Consider the following 22,621-nt stretch of genomic DNA (forward strand, 5'->3'; position numbering starts at 1 on the left):
TGCCATGCTTTTGGACCTGCCTTCCACCTACCAACCTAACCCCTGGAAAGCACTAGCTTGTTCTCTATCTCTATAATTGTGTCATTTGTAATATAAATATATTGCAATATATTTGTAATAAAAATATATAAATGTAATCACAGAGTACATAACCTCTTGAGATTGGATTTTTTTCATTCAAGGTATTTCCCTCAAGAATACATCCAAATTGTATGCATTCAAGTGTTTGTTCTATTTCAGTGCTGGGTAGCGTTCCACGGTATTTACCAGTTTGTTTAATCATTCACTCATTGAGGGATATTTGGGTTCCAGTTTTTTGCTAGTATGAATGAAGTTCTATAAACATTCTCCTACAGGATCTTGTGTGAACACAAGTCTTCCATTTCTCTGGGATAAATGTCCAGGGATGCAATTCCTGGGTCAGGGGGTGGTTGCATGTTTGTTTGTTTGTTTTAAAGAAACTATCCACCTGTTTTCTGTAGTGGCTATAGCATCTTGCCCTCTTACCAGCAGTGTTACCTGCGGCCAACTTCCCCACATCCTCCCCATTGATTGGGCGCTGCCACTGTCTTTAATTGTATCTGTTCTGATAGGCCTGTAGTAACATTTCATTGTGGTTTCAGGTAACAATTCTCTGCTGGCGAATGAGGTTGAACATCTTTTCATGTGCTTTTTTGTCATCTGTACATCCTCTGCAGTGAAATAAGATTTCATGTTTGTTTTCTGTCGTTATTTTTTATTGTTGAGTTTTGAGAGAACTTCATGTATTTGTACAAGTCCTTTGTCTAATAAATATTTCCTTCCATTCTGTAGTTCATCTTTTCATTCCCTTCAAAGCTATCTCTCACAGCAAAAGGTTTTAATTTTGGTGAGGTCCAGTTTTTCAGTTTTCCCTTTTATGTGTGATGTCCTTAGTGTCAAATCTATGAACTCCTTGCCTAGCCCCAGGTCTCCAAGATGTTCTCCTATGATTTTTTTTCGAAAAGTTGTATAGTTTTACATTTTACATTTCAGTCTGTGATCCATCTGAGTCAGTATTTGTATAAAGTGTGAAATTTACATTGAGCCTCTGCTCTTTGATCAGCATGTTGTGATTTTCAGGACACAGATCTTGCATATGTTTTGTTAGACTTATGCCTAAGTAGTTCTTTTCCTTTGGAATAATTCTAAATGGTCTTTTTTTTTTTTTTTAAATTAATGAGCATTCTCTCAGAGACCTCCTCCCACACACAAAACAATAAAAGCCCATAACCAAACAAAGAAATGAAGGGTTGAAAACAGACCTCAAGGCAATCAAATTGTAGTTGATGCTTTGTTTGATAATCTACCTTCCTGTGTGAAGGAGCTGTCTTCTAATGAGGCTGGCCACCCACTGGAACCATGCTTCACCCAGGAGCCCTCGTTCTTGGGGTCTTTGATTCAGTATCTGACTCAAATCACCTTCAGCTCGTTTTTCACTTCTCTGAGGTTCAATTCCCTCTTGTAAATGAAAATAACAATGCTTTCTTTAGAAATAATGCCGAGAAGATGCAATTAAATGAAATGAAAGAATATATGTGAAAGTATCTGGCACAAAGATCACATAATGATCAAGAAATATTTCCTCTCTTTTCTTTCCTTCCTCTCTCCCTTTTTATTTACTTCTCTTTTCTTTCTCGTGCCTTCCATTCTCTTTCCTTCCATTCCTGCTTTATGCCCCCTTGCCAATTCCCTGTGGTGGGTGTAAGCCTTGGTTCTGGTAGGGTTGACTAGGTAGGGTTGACTAGATGAATAGGAGGCTGACCCCTGTACCCAGCTAGGCCCCCATAATTCCTCCTCCCTTTCCACCATACATGATTCTGCTGGATGACAGAACAGTGAGGATTAGTAAATTAAGAACTCTGTTTCTTCTATTTAAATTCATAATGCTAAGCAATTCCATGGGTTTTCATGTCTGATGATGAACCACCTTTCTGCATTTTCATGAAAGGCAGGTGGTCTGTGGTGGTTAATTAGCGTGTGTGTGTGGAGGGGGTGGGTGGGCACATGGAAGTGCCTTTAACAGGCAACTGAAGCCTCTCAGGCCTTGTTTGCTTTGGGTGTGGCCTTAGCAAAATGCAGAGTAGTGGAGAAGCAAGTTCATAGTTTGAGGTAGAGATTGTCTTGAACTTCTTGGACTGAGGCCAGAGTGATAGACTCAGGTTAGAGTAGATCAATGGAAGTAGTCATTCTCCAGGTAGAATCCACCCTGTAGGAGGGCCAGCTTGATATAGAGACCCCAAAGAAATGGGGCAAAGGAAAAGGAACATCTCCTTTAGAAATTCAAATAAAGATGATTATCTATCCCCCTCCATTTGACAAGTGTTCAGCCAGTTAATTTGGAACAAGCCCTCTCTTCCCATCCTGGGTCGTAACAATGGCCCAAATAGATTACTCAGCAGCCCTTGAAATTGCAGGCTGGGGCATCCAATGCAGCAACCTAATTGTTGTCAGACAGCTAATGATTCCAACTGGTTAGAAGCCTAGAGAGATTATGTCATCCTCTGCCCTTCATCTGCAGATGTGAGACCAAAATGGAAACCCAGGTTGTAGGAGTTCTCATGCAAGGAAGAAGCTTTTTGTTGAAAATCATTTTCTGTTGTTGCATTAGAAGTAAAAATGCTCTTTGGAATCGTAGTGGCTTAGGAAGCAGAGTGCTGCTAAAGATGTGACTTCAAACAGCTCTTGGTCTTGGCTAATGCAGTTTTAATTTTTCTTCAAGGGCTACTTGTTCCAGTGATAATTTCTGTCCTGCACTTCTGCCCTTCAGATTCTTTTGATAAAAGTCATGAGGGTGATGGTATTTAGAGCAGGGAGTAAGTTGGCCTCTGCCAGATTCCTGCCTAACAGATATCTGAGGTGCCCACCCAGAGCTTGTCACACTTGGTTGCTTCTGAGAGCTTCTGTGATGAGTCCTGAGCACAGCAAACTCACCCATGCCAATCTCTTCCTCTTCTTTCTCTAGCAAGGATTGAAAATAGTTCACCATGCAGAGAAGACACTGTCCAGCTTCTGTAAGTGGCAGAAGAGCATCAATCCCAAGAGTGACCTTAACCCTGCCCATCATGACGTGGCCGTCCTCCTCACCAGGTACCCCAGGGACTACAGAAAGCCAGGGGCTGTGAAGCAGGGGGGCTGGCAGGTGAAAGAGTTGTCCCCTATTCAAACCCATGAGAGTCTCCTACTCTTTGCCACTTTTGATAATTTTTAAAGGCAGCATCTACAATCTAGACAACTCCTGATGTCCATACCAGTGAGGGGGCAATTATTAAACGTGTGTGACAAAACTCTCCGTGTTAATAAACTGTTGGCAAAAATCTGTTGGCAAAATGCAGGCCTTTTTCATATCCCAGTGATGATTTCATCTTTAAAATTGGCTTTTTCATGCAGCTCTATAAGCTCAGGAAGATTGTTTACAGATCCTTGTTAAAGACTCCTGTAACTTTTAAGCCTGGGCTTTCCAATCCTTTATTTTCTTCTTAAAATTTTTACTCCAGTTTAGAAACATGCAACCTTCTCTACAGAAATCAGTCCTCCTTGTAACCCATCCCTGACTGATGGTGAGGACAGAATATGGGCGGCCGGCCCTTCCCTGAATACACAGAGCAGTTTGCTTACACTTTTCTCCCTTTATTCTCATGAAGATACTATTTTGTTCTGATGACAGACAGACCCTGTGGTGCTAATAAAAACCATCAACCTTCCAAGACTCATAGCTGTGAAAGGCTAATGAACTTTTCTGATCAACCCAGGCTCTCGGAGGCTATGTTTGCTCACTGATTCAATAAATACTTATTGAACACCTGCCAAGCATCAGACATTATTTTATTTTATCTTATTTTATTTTATCTTATTTTATTTTAATTTTGAGAGAGAGGGAGAGAGAGAGAGGGAGAAAGAAGGAGGGACAGAGAGAAAAGGAGAGAGAATCCAAAGCAGGCTGCATACCATCAGCACAGAGCCCGACACGGGGCTCAAACCCATGAACCATGAGATCATAACCTCAGCTGAAATCAAGAGCCAGACACTTAACCAACAACTGAGCCACCCAGGCACCTCCAGACATTATTTTAAATGAAGTCTTTCATTAACGGGGGAGTTAAATTCTCATGGGGAACTCCTGTGCAGTTTCGGAGACATCAGGAAATCCAGGGATGTGTAAATAGAAGAGTCTGCTCAGCCTGGTTTGGCAGCCACAGAGAACTCATGCACTGGAAGGCCCTGTGTGTGTGTGTGTGTGTGTGTGTGTGTGTGTGCACGCGTGTGTTCTCCCCAGGGAGGGCAGGCTGCCCCTGAACATTTTGGTCCCTTTGGTATCCCGATGCATGGGGTGCCCGCAAAGAATGATAACCAACTTTCACTCCGACTATCAGAGTCATTCTTTTGAATGAAAGTATCAAAACTTCAGTTGAATGCAGTTTTCAAAAGAAGTTTGTGGAATAAACCTATTACATTAGATTCATATTAGGGTCTGTGACATCGGTAGCTCTGCTGGGAGGCAGATTAGTGTGGGTGTGGAACGAAAGCACTGGGGCCCTGGCCGGGTGGGGGGCAAGGGGTGGGGGAGCAACACACAGGCAGGGAACACTGAGGACCTGGGCAAGAAGCCAGGGGAAGACTTCAGTCCAGGCAGGACCTAGCTGTAGGGAAGAACCCTGGATTCAGGACCACTGTTAGAAACTGTGTCAGCTTCCTCTCTTTCCTTGCCCTGAAAGCAGATATCATTTCTTCTCTCATTCACATGAGGAAATGAGTGAATTAATGATAGCTGGCGTTTGTGGAGTGTCTGATGTAGCACTGTGCTACATCTATTAGAACAATCATTATTCCATTTAATCTACACAACAAGTCTGGTAGTTGAACTACCATCAATTATTCCCATTTTATACATGGGGAAACTGAGGCGTGGTTATGTCACTTGCCTCAAATCTCATTTCTATTAACAAGTACAGCTGAGACTTAAATCCAGGTAGTTTGACCCTAATAGTTGTACTCTTAACTATTACCCATAAGAATATGAAGGATCTGTTCTCTTATGATATTTTTTTTCTTATTATGACAATTTTTCTTCCTTCAAACAAGGACCTGGTTTCAGTATATGATGAACCTCACCAACTCCTGAAGAGTGGAGAGTATTTCAAATGCTAAAGCAGGATTTCTTATCCTCAGCATCTTGAGTTGGGTAATTCTTTTGTTGTGCAGGGCTGTCTGTGTGCTGAGGTATATTTAACAGCATCTCTTGCCTGTATCCATGAGATGCCAGTAGACCCTCCTACAAGTTGTGACAACCCAAACTGTCTCTAAGAGTGGGTGGGGAGCAAAATCAACCCCTGTTGGGAACCTCTGGTTTGAAAAACAGGCAGGACCAGGGACAGAGGTATGTGACTTGCCTATGGATGACTGTGCTGAGATCCATTCAACAGGGTTCTCTGCAGAGTTGCATTCAGTAGAAGGTGGATTTGGCTTAAACATACCACATGAAGCAAGGCTAGTAACTGCATACCAAGGCATGTTTTCTCTTATACAATACCCAGTGCATGGTGAAGGTAGAGCTAATCTGCTTTGGGGAGCAGAAGCTCCTTGTCTGCAAGACTCATGTTTCTATAATTCTTTTATTACCCCCCCCCCTTTTTCCTCTTTAGTGCTAGATACTTAGTAGGCAGTTAGTAAACAATTATGTAATGGACCTAACACCTGCCCCATCTGAATGAGAAAGCAGGTGAATTAGCAGTAGACACCAATCTTTTCCCAGCAGCTCCAAGCAGGTCTAGACTTTTAAAAAAATGAAATAGTAACAAGTACATTTTGCAGCAGAGGTGGAAACGTTGGTTGGTTGGTTCTCCCACAGACACAGAAATTATTTAGAATGATTGGGCTGTCTGATCCAATCTAGCTCTCCAACACAAATCTACCCAAAAACTATTGCTGTTAGAGTGGGTATCATGTCAGTTGGCATGCCGTGACATGGGCTGCCACTCTCTTCTATCCCCTTGTCCCAGCCAGCCATTGCCTCCTGGAGAACGGAGGACTCGCAGGGGTTTTCAGAGCCTGGATCTTTTCCATGGCCCAGTGGAAACATCAAACAGATCATTAGTTGCCAGAAATGGTACCCACACAAACCTGATGAGTTGAAGGTCTGCAGCTAACAAGCTCAGAACCTTCTTGGCATTTATGCTAGTTATTCTTGGCAAAGAGCTCTTTCTGAATTGAAGAAAACGAGACCAAACCAAGTTAACTCTTGTCAATGACTGAAATAATCCCCACAAAGGTATGGAAGCATATTTTTACATTTAAAAACCATAACCAGTATTTTTTGAGATCCTAAGAGTCTTTATTTGTATGTGCATTCCCTCCAATGTCCCATATAGTTAGGGTAGTGGGGCTGGAGAGCCAACTGATTTGATCTCTAGATGGATTGATGAGATCAGTTGCCTTTTTCATGAATAAGCAAAAGTTCTCAGATGCATTTTGAGCACAGACCCCAGAAAGACCAAAAGGGGTTTCATATGTGAAAGCGCTCAACCACTCTTGGTCATCCTTTATTTAAAAGTTCAAATAATCTTCAATTTTCAATCAAATCCTTCTCTTTTTGACCAAACAATATAATTTGGCATCCTGAGATTAAGGGCAAAAGCAACTCAAAATAAAACCTTTGTCATGGAGTGACTGAATGGCTCAGGTAAGCATCCAACTTGATTTCTGCTCAGGTCATGATCTTGTGGTTCTTGAGATTGAGCCCCATGTCAGGCTTCAAGCTGATAGCATGGAACCTACTTGGGATTCTCTCTCTCTCCCTGTCTCTCTCTGCCCTTCCCCTGCTCATGCTTGCTTGAGCTTTCTCTCTCTCTCTCTCTCTCTCTCTCTCTGAAAAATAAATAAACATTAAAAATTGTCATATTTTCCCACATTTTTAGGTGTTAGTGAGAGTCAGTAATTAGAGGTGAAATCATAATAATCTTATGAATTGTGAATTGCTCCCTATGGAGTTTTACAAATAGTTTAACCATACTTTCCAGACCATATTGAATGTGAACTAATACCCAGATTTTTTCCAGGAGGATTTTTTCAGATGTTTCTTTGGGAGCCTATGCATCTCTATTCTCTGCTTTCAGAAAAGACATCTGTGCTAGTGTCAATCGCCCCTGTGAGACTTTGGGTCTGTCCCACCTGTCAGGAATGTGCCAGCCTCACCGGAGCTGTAACATCAATGAAGACTCTGGACTCCCTCTGGCTTTCACAATTGCCCATGAGCTCGGACACAGGTAAAGGGCCAAGGAAACTGAGATCCCCTTGCCATGTTCATGCACCATGTCAGTAGAGGGAAGGGCAAGCACCTTAAATGGGGCATTAGGAGTCGGGTTACACTGTGTCTTGAGACTCACCCTCCTAAACCTCTGCTTCCTCATCTGTAAAGTGGGGATAATCACACACTTCAAAGATTTCAGTGTCTCTTCTTCCCTGACCACTTGTACCTACTACACCACAGAATCAAAGAGGCTACTACAATTTTCTGAATTAGAAAGGGTTGAACACAGACAAGGACATAAGCTTTAACTTACTTGATTAATTCGGGAGTAACAATCCTTGTTTAGTTTTTATAAAATGCTGAGGTATTAATATCACTGACAAGTCACAAACATTAACATTTTTGCACCCTTTATGTCTCCCATTTTGGGTTGTGTTGTTGATTCCTTTTGATAACCTTATGAAATAGATACCATTGTTAACCCCATTTTACTTATATGTATTGAAGGAACACATTGAATAAAGCAGAAATTTAAAACTGCTATACGATGGAGAAGACCATTAAGCAAACATCAGTTAACAGGAGGTGCAAGTTGTGCTCTGGTTGCTGATGGCTGCTTCTGATCACAGAGGTGAAGACAAAGTTGGGGCAGCCATTGTTGTTGCACCTCTCCACATTGTTGCAAGCTCCCCTTAAACTGGAGTGACTGCCAGAGGATTTAAGAGGCCAGCACCATTTTCTCTCCCTCTTTTTATTTCTCCTTTTTCCCTTTTGAGAGCTAGACAATAAAGAATAGGACTTTCAAAAATAATTACATACATGGGGAAAATTAGAAAGTGATCACATGTGCCCAGATAAAGACTCTGAAAAGACCTGCGAAGACCTTAAATTTTTACCTCAGGTTGATCCTTGACACAGACACAGCCTACAATAATAATAATAGTAATAATAATAACAACAACAACAATAATAAAAACAGAAAACCCTACAGAAGAGGAAGAATCTGATTTCCAGAGTTACCACATTAACAGATTCAAATGTCCATTTTTCTACCCCAAAAATCATAAAACATACAAAGAACCAGGAAAGTATGATCTCAAAGGAAAAAAAATAAATCAACAGAAACTGTTCCTGAGGGCAGATTTGTTAGACAAAGATTTTGAAACAACTGCCTTAAAGATGCTCAAAGAACTAAAGAAGATGTGGAGAAGATAAAGGAAATGATATGTGAACAAAATAACAATATCAATAAAGATATAGAAGATCTAACAAGAAACCAAGATGAAATTTTGGAGCTAAAAAGTACAATCACTCTAATAAAAAAATTAACTGGAGGGATTCATTGGCAGATATAAGCAGACAAAATAAGAACCAATGAACTTGAAGACAGGACAAAGTAAATGCTGAAGTCTGAGGAACAGAAAGAAAAAGGAGTATGGTTTTAGCCAGTGCACTAAGACAAGAAAAAAAACATACAGATTAGGAAGATATAAAACTAGCTCTATTTGCAGATAATATAATTTTATATGTACAAAACCCCAAAGAATCTATGCAAACACACAAACTAGAATAAGCTCACAGGATACAACATAAACATACAGAATCACTCACATTTTTATATACAGACAATGAACGAGTGAACACTGAAATTAAAAATGTGGTACCTTTCACAATCACTCAGAAGTATGAAATATTTGTATAAAATTATTATAAACATTTAAATCTTACAAAACATGTACAGGACTCATATGCTGAAAACTACACAACACTGTGGAAAGAAATAGAGATCTCCTAATAGATGGAGAAACCTATTATGGTCATGAATTGGAAGACTCAACATAGTAAAGATGAAATTCTTCTGAAATAAATATATAGGTTTAATGATATTTCTATGAGAATTTCATCACGATTCTTTTTTTTTTTAATTTTTTTTAACGTTTATTCATTTTTGAGACAGAGAGAGACAGAGCATGAATGGGGGAGGGTCAGAGAGAGGGAGACACAGAATCTGAAACAGGCTCCAGGCTCTGAGCTGTCAGCACAGAGCCCGACGTGGGGCTCGAACTCACGGACCGCGAGCTCATGACCTGAGCTGAAGTCGGCCGCTTAACCGACTGAGCCACCCAGGCACCCCTCATCACGATTCTTTTTGAGATATAGAAAAAAATAATCTAAAATGTATATGGAAAGGCAGAGGAACTAGAATAAGTTTTCAAAACAATTTGAAAAAGAATAATAAAATGAGAAGAATCAGGCTACAAGATTTCAAAATTTATTATACAGCTTCAGTAATCAAGATTGTGTGTGGGGTGCCTGGGTGGCTCAGTCAGTTGAGTGTCTGACTCTTGGTTTCAGCTCAGGTCATGATCCCAGGGTTGTGAGATCAAGCCCCGTGTTGGTTTTTAATATATAAAAAGAGTCTCTACTTAAGTCTCACACCATATGCAAAAATGATCTTGAAGTCGAACACAAACTTAAATGTAAAATGTAAAACTAAAAAACTTTTGGGACATAAATAGGAAATTTTAAGTATCTAGGGCTAGGCAAAGAGTTTCTAAACTTGGCATCAAATGCACAATCGATAAAAGGAAACATTTAAAACTTGGACTCATCAAAATTAAAACTTTTGACTCTTTTAAGAGGATGAAAATACAAGCCACAGCCCAAGAGAAAATGTTTGCAAGCCCTATGTAGTGGCTTTAATAGTGTTCCCCTTCACAAATTCAAGGCTTCTATGAACTTCAGAATGTAACCTGTTTTGGAAATAGGATCTTTGCAGATGTTATTAGTTAATAATTTTGAAACTACATCACCCTAGATTTAGGTTGGGCCCTAAACCCAATGACTGGAGAGGGGGATTTGGACACAGATCAAAGAGAAGACCATGTAAAGATGGAGGCAGAAGTTAGAGTCGTACTGCCACAAGTCAGGAAGCCTGCAGCCACCAGAAGCTGGAAGGGGCAAGCAGAAATTCTCCCCTGGAGACTTTGAAGGGTTCAGAGTGCTGCTGACACCTTGATTTCAGACTTCCGTCCTCCAGGACTGTGAGAGAATAAGTTTATGTTATTTTAAGCCACTAAGCTCACAATAATTTTTATGACCTACCTAGGAAATGAATACTCCATATGTCCAGTAGAACTAAGCATCTAAAATATATAAGCAACTGTCAAAACTCAAATTGTAGGGCGCCTGGTTGCCTCAGTCGGTTGAGGATCCAACTCTTGATTTCAGTTCAGGTCATGATCCCACAGTTCCTGAGTTTGAATCCCCTGCTTGGGATTCTCTCTCCCTCTCTCTGCCCCTCCCCTGCTCATACTCTTGCTGTTTCTCAAAATCAATAAATAAATGTAAACAAAACAAAAACCTCAATAGTAAAAAAACCCAAACAGTACAATTAAAAAATGGGCAAAAAGGAGAAATTCCACCAGAAAAGACATACAAGTGGCAGATAAGCACTTGAAACTATATTCAACATCATTAGCTACCAGGGAAATGCAAATTGAAATCGCAATGAGATGTCACACAACAATCAGAATGACTAAAAAAATAGTGGTGACCCCAAATGCTGGCAAGGTTGCAGAGGGATCGGATCATTCAGACATTGCTGGTGAGAAAGTAAAAAGGTCCAGGCACTGTAGAGAGTAGTTTGTCGGTTTTTTAAGCTGTAAATCTACAACTAGCGTATGATCCAGCAGTCGTACTCCTGAGATTTGTCCTGGAGAAAGGAAGATTTATGTTCACACAAAAACCTTTACGTGAATGTTTATAGAAGCTTAATCTTAATAGCCCCAAACTAGAAACAATCCAGGGGTGGTGTCAACCCAACAGGGTGAATGGTTACATAAACTGGGATGGACACATATTATGGAATACTAGTTAGCAATAAAATGAAAGATACCCCATTGTTTCTTGGAAACATGTTTTTTTCACTGTTTCATTGATACATACAGTGACCTGATAAATCTTCAAACAGTTATGCTCTGTGAAAAAAAAGCCAGTCCCAAAAGGTTACATGCTGTATGTGATTGAAATGTCAAAATTGTAGAAATGGAGAACGTATATATGGCTGCCAGGGTTTAAGGATGGAATGGGAGAGGGAAGGAAGTGGGTGTGGCTATAACTGCAACATGAGGGATCCATGTGGTGATGATAATATTCTGTGTCTGGACAGTCTCAGCATCAATACCCCAACTGTGCTACTGGATTATAGTTTTGTAATGTGTTACCATTGGGGGGAAGGTGAGTGATGGATACAGGGGACCGCTTTGTTTATTTCTTAAAACTGCAACTGAACCTGCAATAATCTCAAAATAAAAAGTTTAATTTAAAAAAAAAAAGGCATCAGGACATATACAGATAACCTAAATAAAGACTTTTTTTATTTAATCTTTTTTTTATTTGAGTATAGTTGACACACAATGTTACATTAGTTTCAGGTGTACAACACAGTGATTCAGCTGCTCTATAGGTTATGCTATGCTCACCACAAGTATAGTATATCTGTCAACATACAACCCTGTTACGGTATCATTGACTGTATTCCCTGTGTTGTGCCTTTTATTCCCATGACTTAATTAATTCCATAACTGGAAGTCTGTATGCGCCACTCCCCTTCACCCATTTTTACCTGTATCGCTCACCCTCCATACTCCTGCCCTCTGGCAACCACCAGTTTGTTCTCTGTATTTACACGTCTGATTCTGCTTTTTGTTTGTTTGTTTATTCATTTGTGTTTTAGATTCCACATAAGAATGAGATCATATGGTATTTTTCTTTTTCAGTCTGACTTATTTCACTTAGCATAATACCCTCTAGGTCCATCCATGTTGTTGCAAATGGCAAGATTTCATCCTTTAATGACTAATATTCCATTGTGTGTGTATATATATATATATATATACACACACACCACATCTTCTTCATCCATTCATCTATCGATGGACACTTAGGTTGCTTCCATATCCTGGCTATTGTAAATAATGCTGTAGTGAACATAGAAGTATGTATCTTTTTGAATTAGTGTTTTCAATTTCTTTGGATAAATACCTAGTAGTGGAATTACTGGATCACATGGTATTTCTCTTTTTAATTGTTTGATGAACTTCCATACTGTTTTCCACAGTGGCTGTACCAATTTGCATTCCCACCAACAGTGCATAAGGGTTCCTTTTTCTCTACATTCTTACCAGTGGTGAGAATCTTATCTTTTTGATTCTAGACATTCTGACCAGAGTTAAGTGATATCTCATTGTGCTTTTGATTTGTGTTAAAACAGCATCTTTTAAATGCCCCCCCCCCAAACAAGTTTAGAGTCACTGATAAAAAAGAGAAAGTTGAAGGAACACATAAGCTTGAGTTTGAGTGATAGAAAAATACTTGAGCAAAACAAAACCAAATGAAAGAAGACTTTAAGGGCTTCCTAAGAAACTTTTGCTCATAGTAAAAGATACTTCTGGGGTATTTAGTTCTTTCTTTAGCTATATAGTCCTAATTGTGGACCAAACTGAGAAACACTGGGCAGATTAATGAAATGGCTGCAGCATTCCAAGAATGAACAAAACAAAACTGATAAACCAGTATCCCAAAAAGACACTCAAAGATTAATAACAAAGATAACCCATTGTTTCTTGGAAACATGTTTGTTTCATTACTGATTATGTGTGATGCAAAATAGAAAGTAAAGTTAACTAACTTGTGCTATGGCCTTATGTGAATAATTTCACTTTTATTTTGAGAGAAAACTTTTTGAAAATCCATTCCTGAAGACCCTGGATTATATCAGCCATTTATACCTGAAGTCTCTCACCACCTTTATCAGACTCCTTATGTAAGTGCCCAACAATGAAGGTACAATCCCCAGAGGAAATTGAAAAACTTATTTGAGACCTAGCATCCTTCACTTTTAAGTAATGAAAATATAACAATATAGATGAACACTTAAAAGGCAACATTCACCCAGTATATCTCCCCTGCTTCTAGATCATGATATATTTCATTACAGACCTTTGCATGTTAAATATGTGAAATTGGTATTCCCTAAATGGGTTTTAAAAGCTCACAATCATATTTTTGAGGTTTTTGTTCTCTGCCATTACTTCTCCACCATAAAATGAATAATAAATCACAGGAATGAAAGGCAGCACATAAGTAATAGAATCAATGATATTGTAATAGCGTTGTTATCAGGACAGCTGATGGTATAGCTACACTTGTGAACACAGCGTAAGTATAAACCTGTCAAATGACTACGTTGGATACTTGAAACTAATGTCACATTGTGTTAACTATACTTAAAAAATGAATAATAAAAGGCAAGGAATGGATCTTTTCCATCAAAGGATACCCCGAAACCCAGGTAATGAATTAATTGCTATTTCACATCTGTAATTTGGCAAACTCATGTAACAGGGGTTGAAACTGAAGCATGAGGTAAAGCAGGCCAATCCAACAGCCCAGGAAGTTGTTTGAGCCTGTAGACGGCTCTGTCCTCCAAATTGCTCTTCAGTGTCCATCCCATCTGCTAGAAAGTAACTTCCTGGAGGCAAACCTTCCATCCCTATGACCCCATGTGCTTTCCTTGGCCTTCACTTCTCATTGACCCTCTGTTCCCATGTGGCAGGAGCATTCCACCCATTTAGACCTAGTAGACACAGTCCAGAGGGACATTTTCAGTAGCACTGCTTTTATCTCATAAGATGGGGGAAGAGAGGGGTGATGAAGCTGGAGGGGGGAAATCCTAATGCGTTAGAAACTTTAGATGGAACAAAATGAGCTTCGGGGGAACTGATATATTTTGAGTGTAGGTGTGAATCGCCCCTGTGTATAAGATCCAGCAATATGTCTTCTTGTATTAGAATATCCAGTGCTGGAAAAACCATGATTCATGCATATTTTTGAACCATGCTTGCAGTTTAGGGTTCTTACTAATTATTCCGCAGGTGAACTTGTGGAGTACTTCACAAGCTAGATAAGAATGGATTTGCAACAGCATAGGGAAGACCTGCTTGGGAAGAAAGCTTTCATTGAATCGCATTCTTTGTGGCTGGGTGATAAGAGTTTTGCAGATTAATTCTCTGAGTCCTTTGTGAATTTTGTATTCATGTGGAATGTGATCGGAGTCTGTAAGTAAGTTGATAACATCATAATGCATTAAGCAAAATACAAGAAATCTCTAAAGCCCCCAGAGACTATTTTCTGTAAGAGTCACTAATGTTGATCAGGAGATTTTAGTAAAGTTGCATATGAGCTTCCCTGTCAGATGGGCTGAATTTCACTAGCCGAGTAAAAGGTCCTACTTTCCCCTGTTCAGATTTGGAGAGTTGAGCCAACATCTCTGGGTTGCAAGTATGCCTGTTGTAAGCAGATCCCAGTGGACAGAGTTCTTGTGGGGACCTCTGATGGCATATTGGGCTGATCCTGAGGACTCAACTTATAAACGGACTTCTGAGTCTGCTTCCAACCCAGGCACCCCTGCCATGCCGGACAAGCTCTTCTGGGTCATTCAGGGCTGCTTTACCTGGTCAGCCCTGGCAGTGGGAGGACCAGGGAGCAGGCTGAGCAAGGCCTGGGTAAGAACACTACAACAGCAGGGCAAGCTGCAGACCTACTCTTGCCACTAACTAGCTGTGGGACTTTCGAAAAGTCTCAAACTCTGAGCTTCCTCATCTAGAAAAGGGAAATAAGCTAGACAAGGATAAAAGCAACAATAAGGGATTCCTGTCATTCACAGAGCCCTTATTATATGCCAGGCACTTGCCAAGTGGTTTTCAGACTCATCCATTCAGATCTGACCCTAGCACAGTGAAGACCTCTGCACTTTCCAGGAGAGGAAACTGAAGCTGAACCCATTTCAGTAACTCCCAGATCACGAAGTGACAGAACTGGAATGCGAGTCCAGATCATCTGTCTTCAAAAACCCTGCTCTAATCACTGGGCTGTGAAGTCTCCCAGATGTCTCAGATACTGGAGAACTCCCATGACAAGACTCGAAAGAAATCTAGTCACTCACAGCTTGTGGCCTTTGACAAAGTCTCCCATAAGCTTACCCTTTCATGCTCTTCCTCAAATGATGATGAAAAGGGAGGATGAAGGTTTGGGGGTTTTGAGCTGTGGTTACTAAAGCAGGAGGCAGAAGATTGCTGAAGGCAGGGTTTACCCTCCTGACTCCAGACTCCTAGAAAGCCAAACTGGGAGCTTCTAGCCAAAGAGAAGTTTTGGAATTGGCTGCATGGTTCCCATGGTTGCATATTTGAGGCCAAGACGTGCTCAAAATATCCCTCTCCACCTTCACAGTCCCCCTTGGTAAACACATGCATTCTGTACAAAAGTGGCTCTCGGTGGGTTATTTTCACCTTGGAGAAACTGTGGTTTTCTATTTCATGCCAGCCTCCTTAATGTTCTTGTGCTTTGTGCCCTCCTGCAGCTTCGGCATCCAGCATGACGGGAAGGAAAATGACTGTGAGCCCGTGGGCAGGCACCCATACATCATGTCCCGCCAGCTCCAGTACAATCCCACCCCACTGACGTGGTCCAAGTGCAGCAAGGAGTATATCACCCGCTTCCTGGAGTAAGTGACAGCGCCTTTCAGGACAGCTGCACTTGGGTCTCCTTAAACTGGAAGTCAGTCTGAGTTTTTTGCCCGGGCCCTGGAAAATCTCAGTGCCTCTCACAGGTCATAGTATCAGGTGGCATCAGAAGGGGTGGATTTCACTTCTGCTTTCTGACCCTGAGATGTAGGTGGGTCCTGCCTTCCAGCCACAGCCAGGTGAACATCCTATCCCCTTGCTTGCTTCTGCTCACGGTGACTCTTTATGATCTGAGTGTGTGTTAAGTCCCTGGAAACTGGCCGGCACAACTAGGACTTATGTTATAAGTGATCATGGAAATCCCTCTGATGATTTACTACTGTTCTACTGCTTGTATTTCCTGGCCCATACCTGAAGTAATCGTGTGGGGTGTGATTTGCAGTTCCTTTTAGGCCATTCCCATCTTGGGCCTAGAGGGTTCTGTGCCTTGTGGAAATAAAGCTGTCTTGAAGGACAAAGAGTAAACTACAGGGATGGAAGTTTCTGTTGAATGAAAGACTAAAGACGAAGGAGATCATAAGCAACTGTTCTCATTTCTGTTAACTTGTTTTCATTTTAGTCGAGGCTGGGGGTTCTGTCTCGATGACATGCCCCAGAAGAAAGGCTTGAAGTCCAAGGTCATTGCTCCTGGAGTGATCTATGATGTTCATCATCAATGCCAGCTGCAGTATGGCCCCAATGCCACCTTCTGCCAGGAAGTAGAAGTAAGTGTTGGGTATCTTTGTGCATCTGGTGGCTGTGCATGGAGTTTAAGGGCTCTAGCATGCTGAAGGAAGGGCCAGGGAACTATTTGGTAATCTGAAGAGCCAGACACAGAAATGGAAACCTTCTGTTCATGGCAAAGTGTTTGTAAGGCAGAAGGTGTGAAGTTGGGGGTCATTTACATTCCTTGACCCAGCCTCCTTGGTATTCTATGGAGATAGCAATCCTGTGCAAGTGGGTGGTGGTGAAGAAAATTTTGTAGTGATTTTCAGGAATCACGGCGATTGTACACCTGCAGACTCTGTAGCAACCTAAAGTTGTTCCCTTTCCTGAATTTCCCATCTGGTGTAGAGAAACCCCAGATGCCAAGTAGGAATTAGATTCATCCCAATTCATTCATCTCCTTTATTTTTATTATCCATCTAGTAAATCAAGCCCTGACATTTAACCTCCTAAAGAGTTTGTGGCTTTGTCCTGTCGTCTTCATTCCCACTGTACTGTTTTGATTCAGTCTCTCATCTTCTCTCCTTGCAACTGTAATTACCTCCTACCCAGTCTCTCCTCCATTCAAATTGTTGCTCAGGTTATTTCAAAAAAACATGGAACTAACCATGGCTCTGCTCCACTGTTAGGGTTCATTGACCATGGCATAAAGCCCCAGCTCCTATGTGTGGCATTCCTTTGTGATCTGAACCTTACCTATTCTCTGAGTGCATCCCTTGTCGTGTGAAGTTACCAGTGTTAACACATAGACATGGGCAAGGCAAGATGCATTTAACTGTCCCCAGATTCTGTGCTGTTAGTGAATAAAAGGTAAAAAATAAGCCCTCAAAAATTAATGGAATAAATTCTCTCTCACCTTAAGGAGCTTGTGCTCTGGTGGAGGAAGCAGACAAAACAATTTCAATACAATGAGATAACACAAAAAGAGACATGTAAAAAGACCTTTGAAGAGGAAGTAAATAACTGTGCTTAAACAGAATGGGCAAGACTCAATAGAGAAGGGAAAGTTGGGACAGAAATCCCTCACGCCTCACTCCTAAATGGTTACCAAGTTATGCCAATTCTACTTCCTAAATATCTCTAAAAAAAATCCATCTATTCCTAGGTGGCTGAAGTAGGTCTTTGATGGGTCTCCTTTCCTGGAGTTGAACTACCTCCCTCAACTCTAATCCATCTCCCCAAATACAGCCAAAATGACCTTTATAAATGGAAATTGGATTGTGTTCCTCTCAATAAAATATTTCAGTCTCCCCATTTCCTACAATTAAGTTTAAATTCTCTAAAATGGCTTCAAAAGGGCCTCAGGAATCATCCTATCTCTTGTTCTTTGGCCTTATCTCTTACAATATTGTTTTGATTCTCTATTCTCTAACCTAGAATTCCAGTTGCATGTATGTTGGTCTTAATCACTAATCTTCCATATCTTGGGATCCTGCCTTCATATTTTTTGTCTCTGCAGTTTGTGTGATTTCTTTTTCTTTTGACTCACGAGTTCTCTCTTCAGACACATCTACTTCTCTTTTTAACCTTTCTATTGAAATTTTAATTTCATTGATGGTATTTTTTTTTTTACTTGTGACAGTCTGTTGGTTATTTTTCTAAGTTTTCTCTAACTGTTATAGTTTCTTGTTTCTAATTCAGGCTTTCAATATGATCTTTTGTTTTTTAATCATATTTGAGACATTTATTTTGCAGTTCATGTTGGATAATTCCAATGTCCAGAGTCTACGTGGGTCTATTTTTCCTATTTGGGATTTCTTCTATGTCTTGCTTATTATAGATTATTTCCTTTTCTTGATTTTTGTTTTATTGTGAGTTCTTGGTTGTGAAACTTCATATCAGGTTATTCCTTAAGGCTCATATTCTTGCAGAGAGGATTTGGGATTAGTTAAAATAAATTATCGGTTGGATGTTATGCAACTACATGGGTCATGGTTACAAAATCTCAGGGGTAACATTTACTATTTCTTCTAGAGTTAGGGTCAAAACAGACAAATTTTTCGGCTGTGTCCCCAGGTTTCTTTTAGTCCATCCTTTCACGCAAGAGCTAGTCCTTTGGGGTTATGGTCTTTCTGAGGTCTCCAGTCCAACTTCCCATGCTACACAGGCCCAGGTCATTGTCACCAGTACTCAGGTGACCATTAAAATTATAATCTAAGTGCCAGGTTTGTATCTCTAGATGCTCAACATGTCTGCTACATGTTTAGCCTCTGAGGATATCTCTTACTTTCTTGCCAACTCAGGAATGCATTTAAAATATTTAAAATATTTTATCCACAATTTTATATGTTTTACAAAGGTAAGGAGTTTTCAGGGTATCCTGTGGTTTACTAGAAACAGACCACTCTGGCTATCTCTGGTCAGTTACTGTTTTATACTCTGCGTTTATTCATATACCAAACAATCTCATTCCCTGAAAGTGCTGTGCGTTCTCTACCACCTCCAGAGCTCTGGTTCCTGTGCACCACCCCTCCTATTCATCCTTTAGGTATCAGCTTAAATATCATTTCACATTTTATTCTGTATTTTCTTGAACAAAGACTTTGTTAGACTATATTGTAGTTGCTTAAAAATATTTTTTTTAATGTTTATTTATTTTTGAGAGAGAGACAGAGTATGAATGGGGGAAGGGCAGAGAGTGAGGGAGATAGTGAATCGGAAGCAGCTCTCAGCTCTGAGCTGTCAGGTTAGAGCTCCACATGGGGTTCAAACACAGGAACCATGAGATCATGACCTGAGCCAAAGTCAGGCGCTTAACCAACTGAGCCACCCAGGCACCCCTGTAGCTGCTTTCTAGTTGTCTGTACCCTCCCCTACTTTATGTAAGCTCTCTGAGGGAGCTTTCATTCCTCACATTTAGCAGGGCCTAGGACATAGATAAATGGATAATAGAGTGAAGGCTTGAGATAAATGAATGAAGACTTCAGATCCCTGCATATTGCAGCCAAGATAACCTAATCCTTTTAAATTAAAAAAAAAAAAAACAAAAAACACCTAAAATACCAGAGAATACAGCTTCATCCTCTTTTATTATAACTTTTTTTTTTTTTATCTTGAAAGCTTGCAACTCAAAAAAAGTTAGAAAAATAGTACAGGGAGTTCTTGGGTACTCTTTACCCAGCACATCATTCTTTATGAATGCATAATGAACTTATAAGAAAGCTTTAAAAAAAATCCTCAGGGAGAAAAAACTAAAAGGGAATGATAAGCACACTGAGGCTGATGCAGAGAAAAATCAAAGGGCCTTGATTTTAACATCCATTGGCAACAGATGATGACGTCTTCACATGGAGCAGAGCAGGGAGCTGGAACTGAGACCCCTCCTGAAGCTGGGGGCCTGGAGGAGCTATGCCTCAATGAGACAGGGGGCTAGAAGAAACCACCGCCAGCAAAGGTAGATGGCAGAGAAGCTTCTCTTATCTCAGCTTGCGTTTTGAGGGGGGAGTGATGCTGGTGGATAACCATCTCACTAGAAAATACTTTACCATAGGCCAGCCTCATACGGATTCAGAGTTCAAATGTATACTTTTGTGTGGCTGGAGAACCCCCATGCCAAAAAAATATAAGATAAACATATTTCTGATCTCAAAAAACTATGGGATGCCTGGTAGAAGCAAAGATTAAAAACCTGCCCTGGAGAAACCAATGCTCAGCTAAAGATGCACAAAAATCCAATAGATAAAGCTTCTGATTAGATGAATTCACCAGCTTCTAATTCAAAATTTAAAACCATCTATAGCTAAGTGGGGGAGAGATCATAAACCCTCAAGAACTATGGTTAAGTATTTCAGGTAAGGATAATAAAATTAATACGTAAAGAAGAACTACATATGAGAAAAGGAAAAATACACTATAAGATAATTGTAAGGTAGACATGAAAAATAATTACAACTTCTAGAAATGAAAAATATGATCATTGATTTTAAATTCCGTGTTTGGGTTAAACAGCAGATTTGGAAATTAGAGCTGAAAAAACTACTTCCCATGTCACTTAAGTATTTTCAGAGCTGTGTGATGGAGAAGCTAGTCTTTTCCTGATAGAAATCCAGACTTTCTCAGCTTTCATATGTAAGAAAATTGAGAGTTAAAAAATATAAAAGTGAAGTTAAGACACAAAGGACAGAATGGGAAGGCTCATCACTGACAAGAGTTCCAGAAGGAGAGAATAGTGGTAATTAAGGAAAGGCAAAGTTTAGAGAGAGAACGATTGAGAATGTTCTAAAATTGTTAAAAAAAAAAATACTTGAAATCTTATTTTAAAACACAGTGACTCTAGAGCAAAATTAAGTAGATGGAATTATGGATGACCAGTGGATAGAAGAAAGGCTAAAAGTTGGATAGGAGCAGTAGAGCCATTTCTGATGGCATGTAAGAATCTTTCAACCTTCCCTTCTTCCTCCTCCAGGAGGAGACTCATTTCACTCCCTGGAGGATAAAACAAGCTGGCTACTCTGAGTAATAAGTAAATAAGCTTAGGTTTGTAGGTGGAATAGTTTCCATTGCTTTCAGTGAGCAGGCTCAAGTTATAACCACCAGCTGTTTGTTATCAGATTCCTTCATTCATAGTTTGCGCTGGCCTTTCATGGCCAATGTCACCAGTTACTCTGCCTGAGGTCAGTGAGACTGTGTCACCCCTATAGAAATTAGTCTCAACTCTTAGGAAATGTGTTTTATCTCCTGTTTTCTTATCACTTAGTAGACCGTACCAGTGTTTGTGAATGATGACAAAATCCGAATTAAGTTTGAATTGAGAGTTCTCGAATGATCACTTTTTATCACTCTTCCTCACTAACAACAGTAGCACTATTTTAAGTTTGTGGGTGACTTGAGTGTATAGTTCACCATCATTGCAGAAATGCTTTTGTGCAAGTTTTGAAAATGCAAAAAGTACAGTTTCACATTTGTTTTCCAGAATGTCTGCCAGACTCTGTGGTGCTCAGTGAAAGGCTTTTGTCGCTCTAAGCTGGACGCTGCTGCAGATGGGACACGATGTGGTGAGAAGAAGGTGATTGGCAGGCTGAGGAAGGAAGGTGGGAGGGTGGTGGGTTCTTGGGAGGAGTAGGGAGAGGGCCCTGGAGAGCAGCTGTCTGGGTGAATGGAGGTCACACAGTCAGACTAGCCAGAGGAAAGGATCTTATTTCCATGATGTCTTTTGAGCCTTCACTGGAGACGATGGAGGAGAGAGGGCTGAGACCCAGTTCTACACTTCACTTGCAAAACATCCATCCCAAATTTCCCTGATGAACTTCGGTGGAATTTGTGGTCAATAACATCTGCTGAGCTTATGATCAGCCTTCATTTGGAATCCGCCCCCCCCCCCCCATTTTAAAATTGAGAAGGCAAGCCAGTGGCTTCTTCCTTCCAAAGATGCTGGATTTGGGCCACTGGTTTTCTTCATTTTCATCATCTCATTTGACTGCATTTCTTGGAGTTCTTCCCATTTAACTAAGCAGGAAAGCCAGACACCCAAGAATTCAGATGCTAGAAATCTTCCAGACTGCTTGAGAACAGGGTAATATGTGCTGCTCACCAAAATCAGTTGTGTTTGTTGTGAGCCCAAGATTTAGGCATTTACTGGGTATCTTTATGCAGCTTGAGTGGCATCAGACCCATCACTGAAATTATAGAACTTGGTCACAACACACAGTGACCAGAAATAATGAGGAAAAGGGGGCAGCAGATAAAATATGCCCAAATCATCTAACAACCAAATCGCATTTTCTTTTGTTTCTTTTTTGTATGTTCACCTTCCTAAACTGATAGTTGTTGAAGGATTGCCTTGAAGAGAGAGGACGGAATTTTTTCTGAGCCACTTGAAATGCTAGAACTGGAAATAATCGAGTTACAGGAAAGCAAAAATTGTTCTTGATATTAGAAAGCACTTCAACTAGTGTCTTTGTTTTTGTTTTTGACAATGAGTGGATTTTTGCAAGAGTATGAGTTCTCTGCTGTGAACACTAAATACCCATAGAGGACATGGAGAAGTGTTAACCACAGTGTCAGTCTGCAAAATGTTTGTTTATGGTCTGTAACAAGATAAGGGACTTGCAGCAGAAGGTCAATCAAT

General features: G+C 40.4%; 1 protein-coding gene across 1 annotated transcript in view; it reads left to right on the plus strand.

The window, feature by feature from the left end:
* ADAMTS12 (ADAM metallopeptidase with thrombospondin type 1 motif 12) overlaps window positions 1-22,621 on the plus strand; it is a 307,211-nt gene that overhangs the window by 178,282 nt on the left and 106,308 nt on the right. The window contains exons 6-10 of the mRNA XM_042903184.1: window positions 2,984-3,108; window positions 7,131-7,280; window positions 15,687-15,830; window positions 16,409-16,553; window positions 21,467-21,559. Of these exons, the coding sequence (XP_042759118.1) occupies window positions 2,984-3,108; window positions 7,131-7,280; window positions 15,687-15,830; window positions 16,409-16,553; window positions 21,467-21,559 (657 nt within the window). The remainder of the gene's footprint in view (window positions 1-2,983; window positions 3,109-7,130; window positions 7,281-15,686; window positions 15,831-16,408; window positions 16,554-21,466; window positions 21,560-22,621) is intronic.

The sequence above is a fragment of the Panthera leo genome, chromosome A1 (genome assembly GCF_018350215.1).
Source record: "Panthera leo isolate Ple1 chromosome A1, P.leo_Ple1_pat1.1, whole genome shotgun sequence".
Taxonomy (NCBI): domain Eukaryota; kingdom Metazoa; phylum Chordata; class Mammalia; order Carnivora; family Felidae; genus Panthera; species Panthera leo.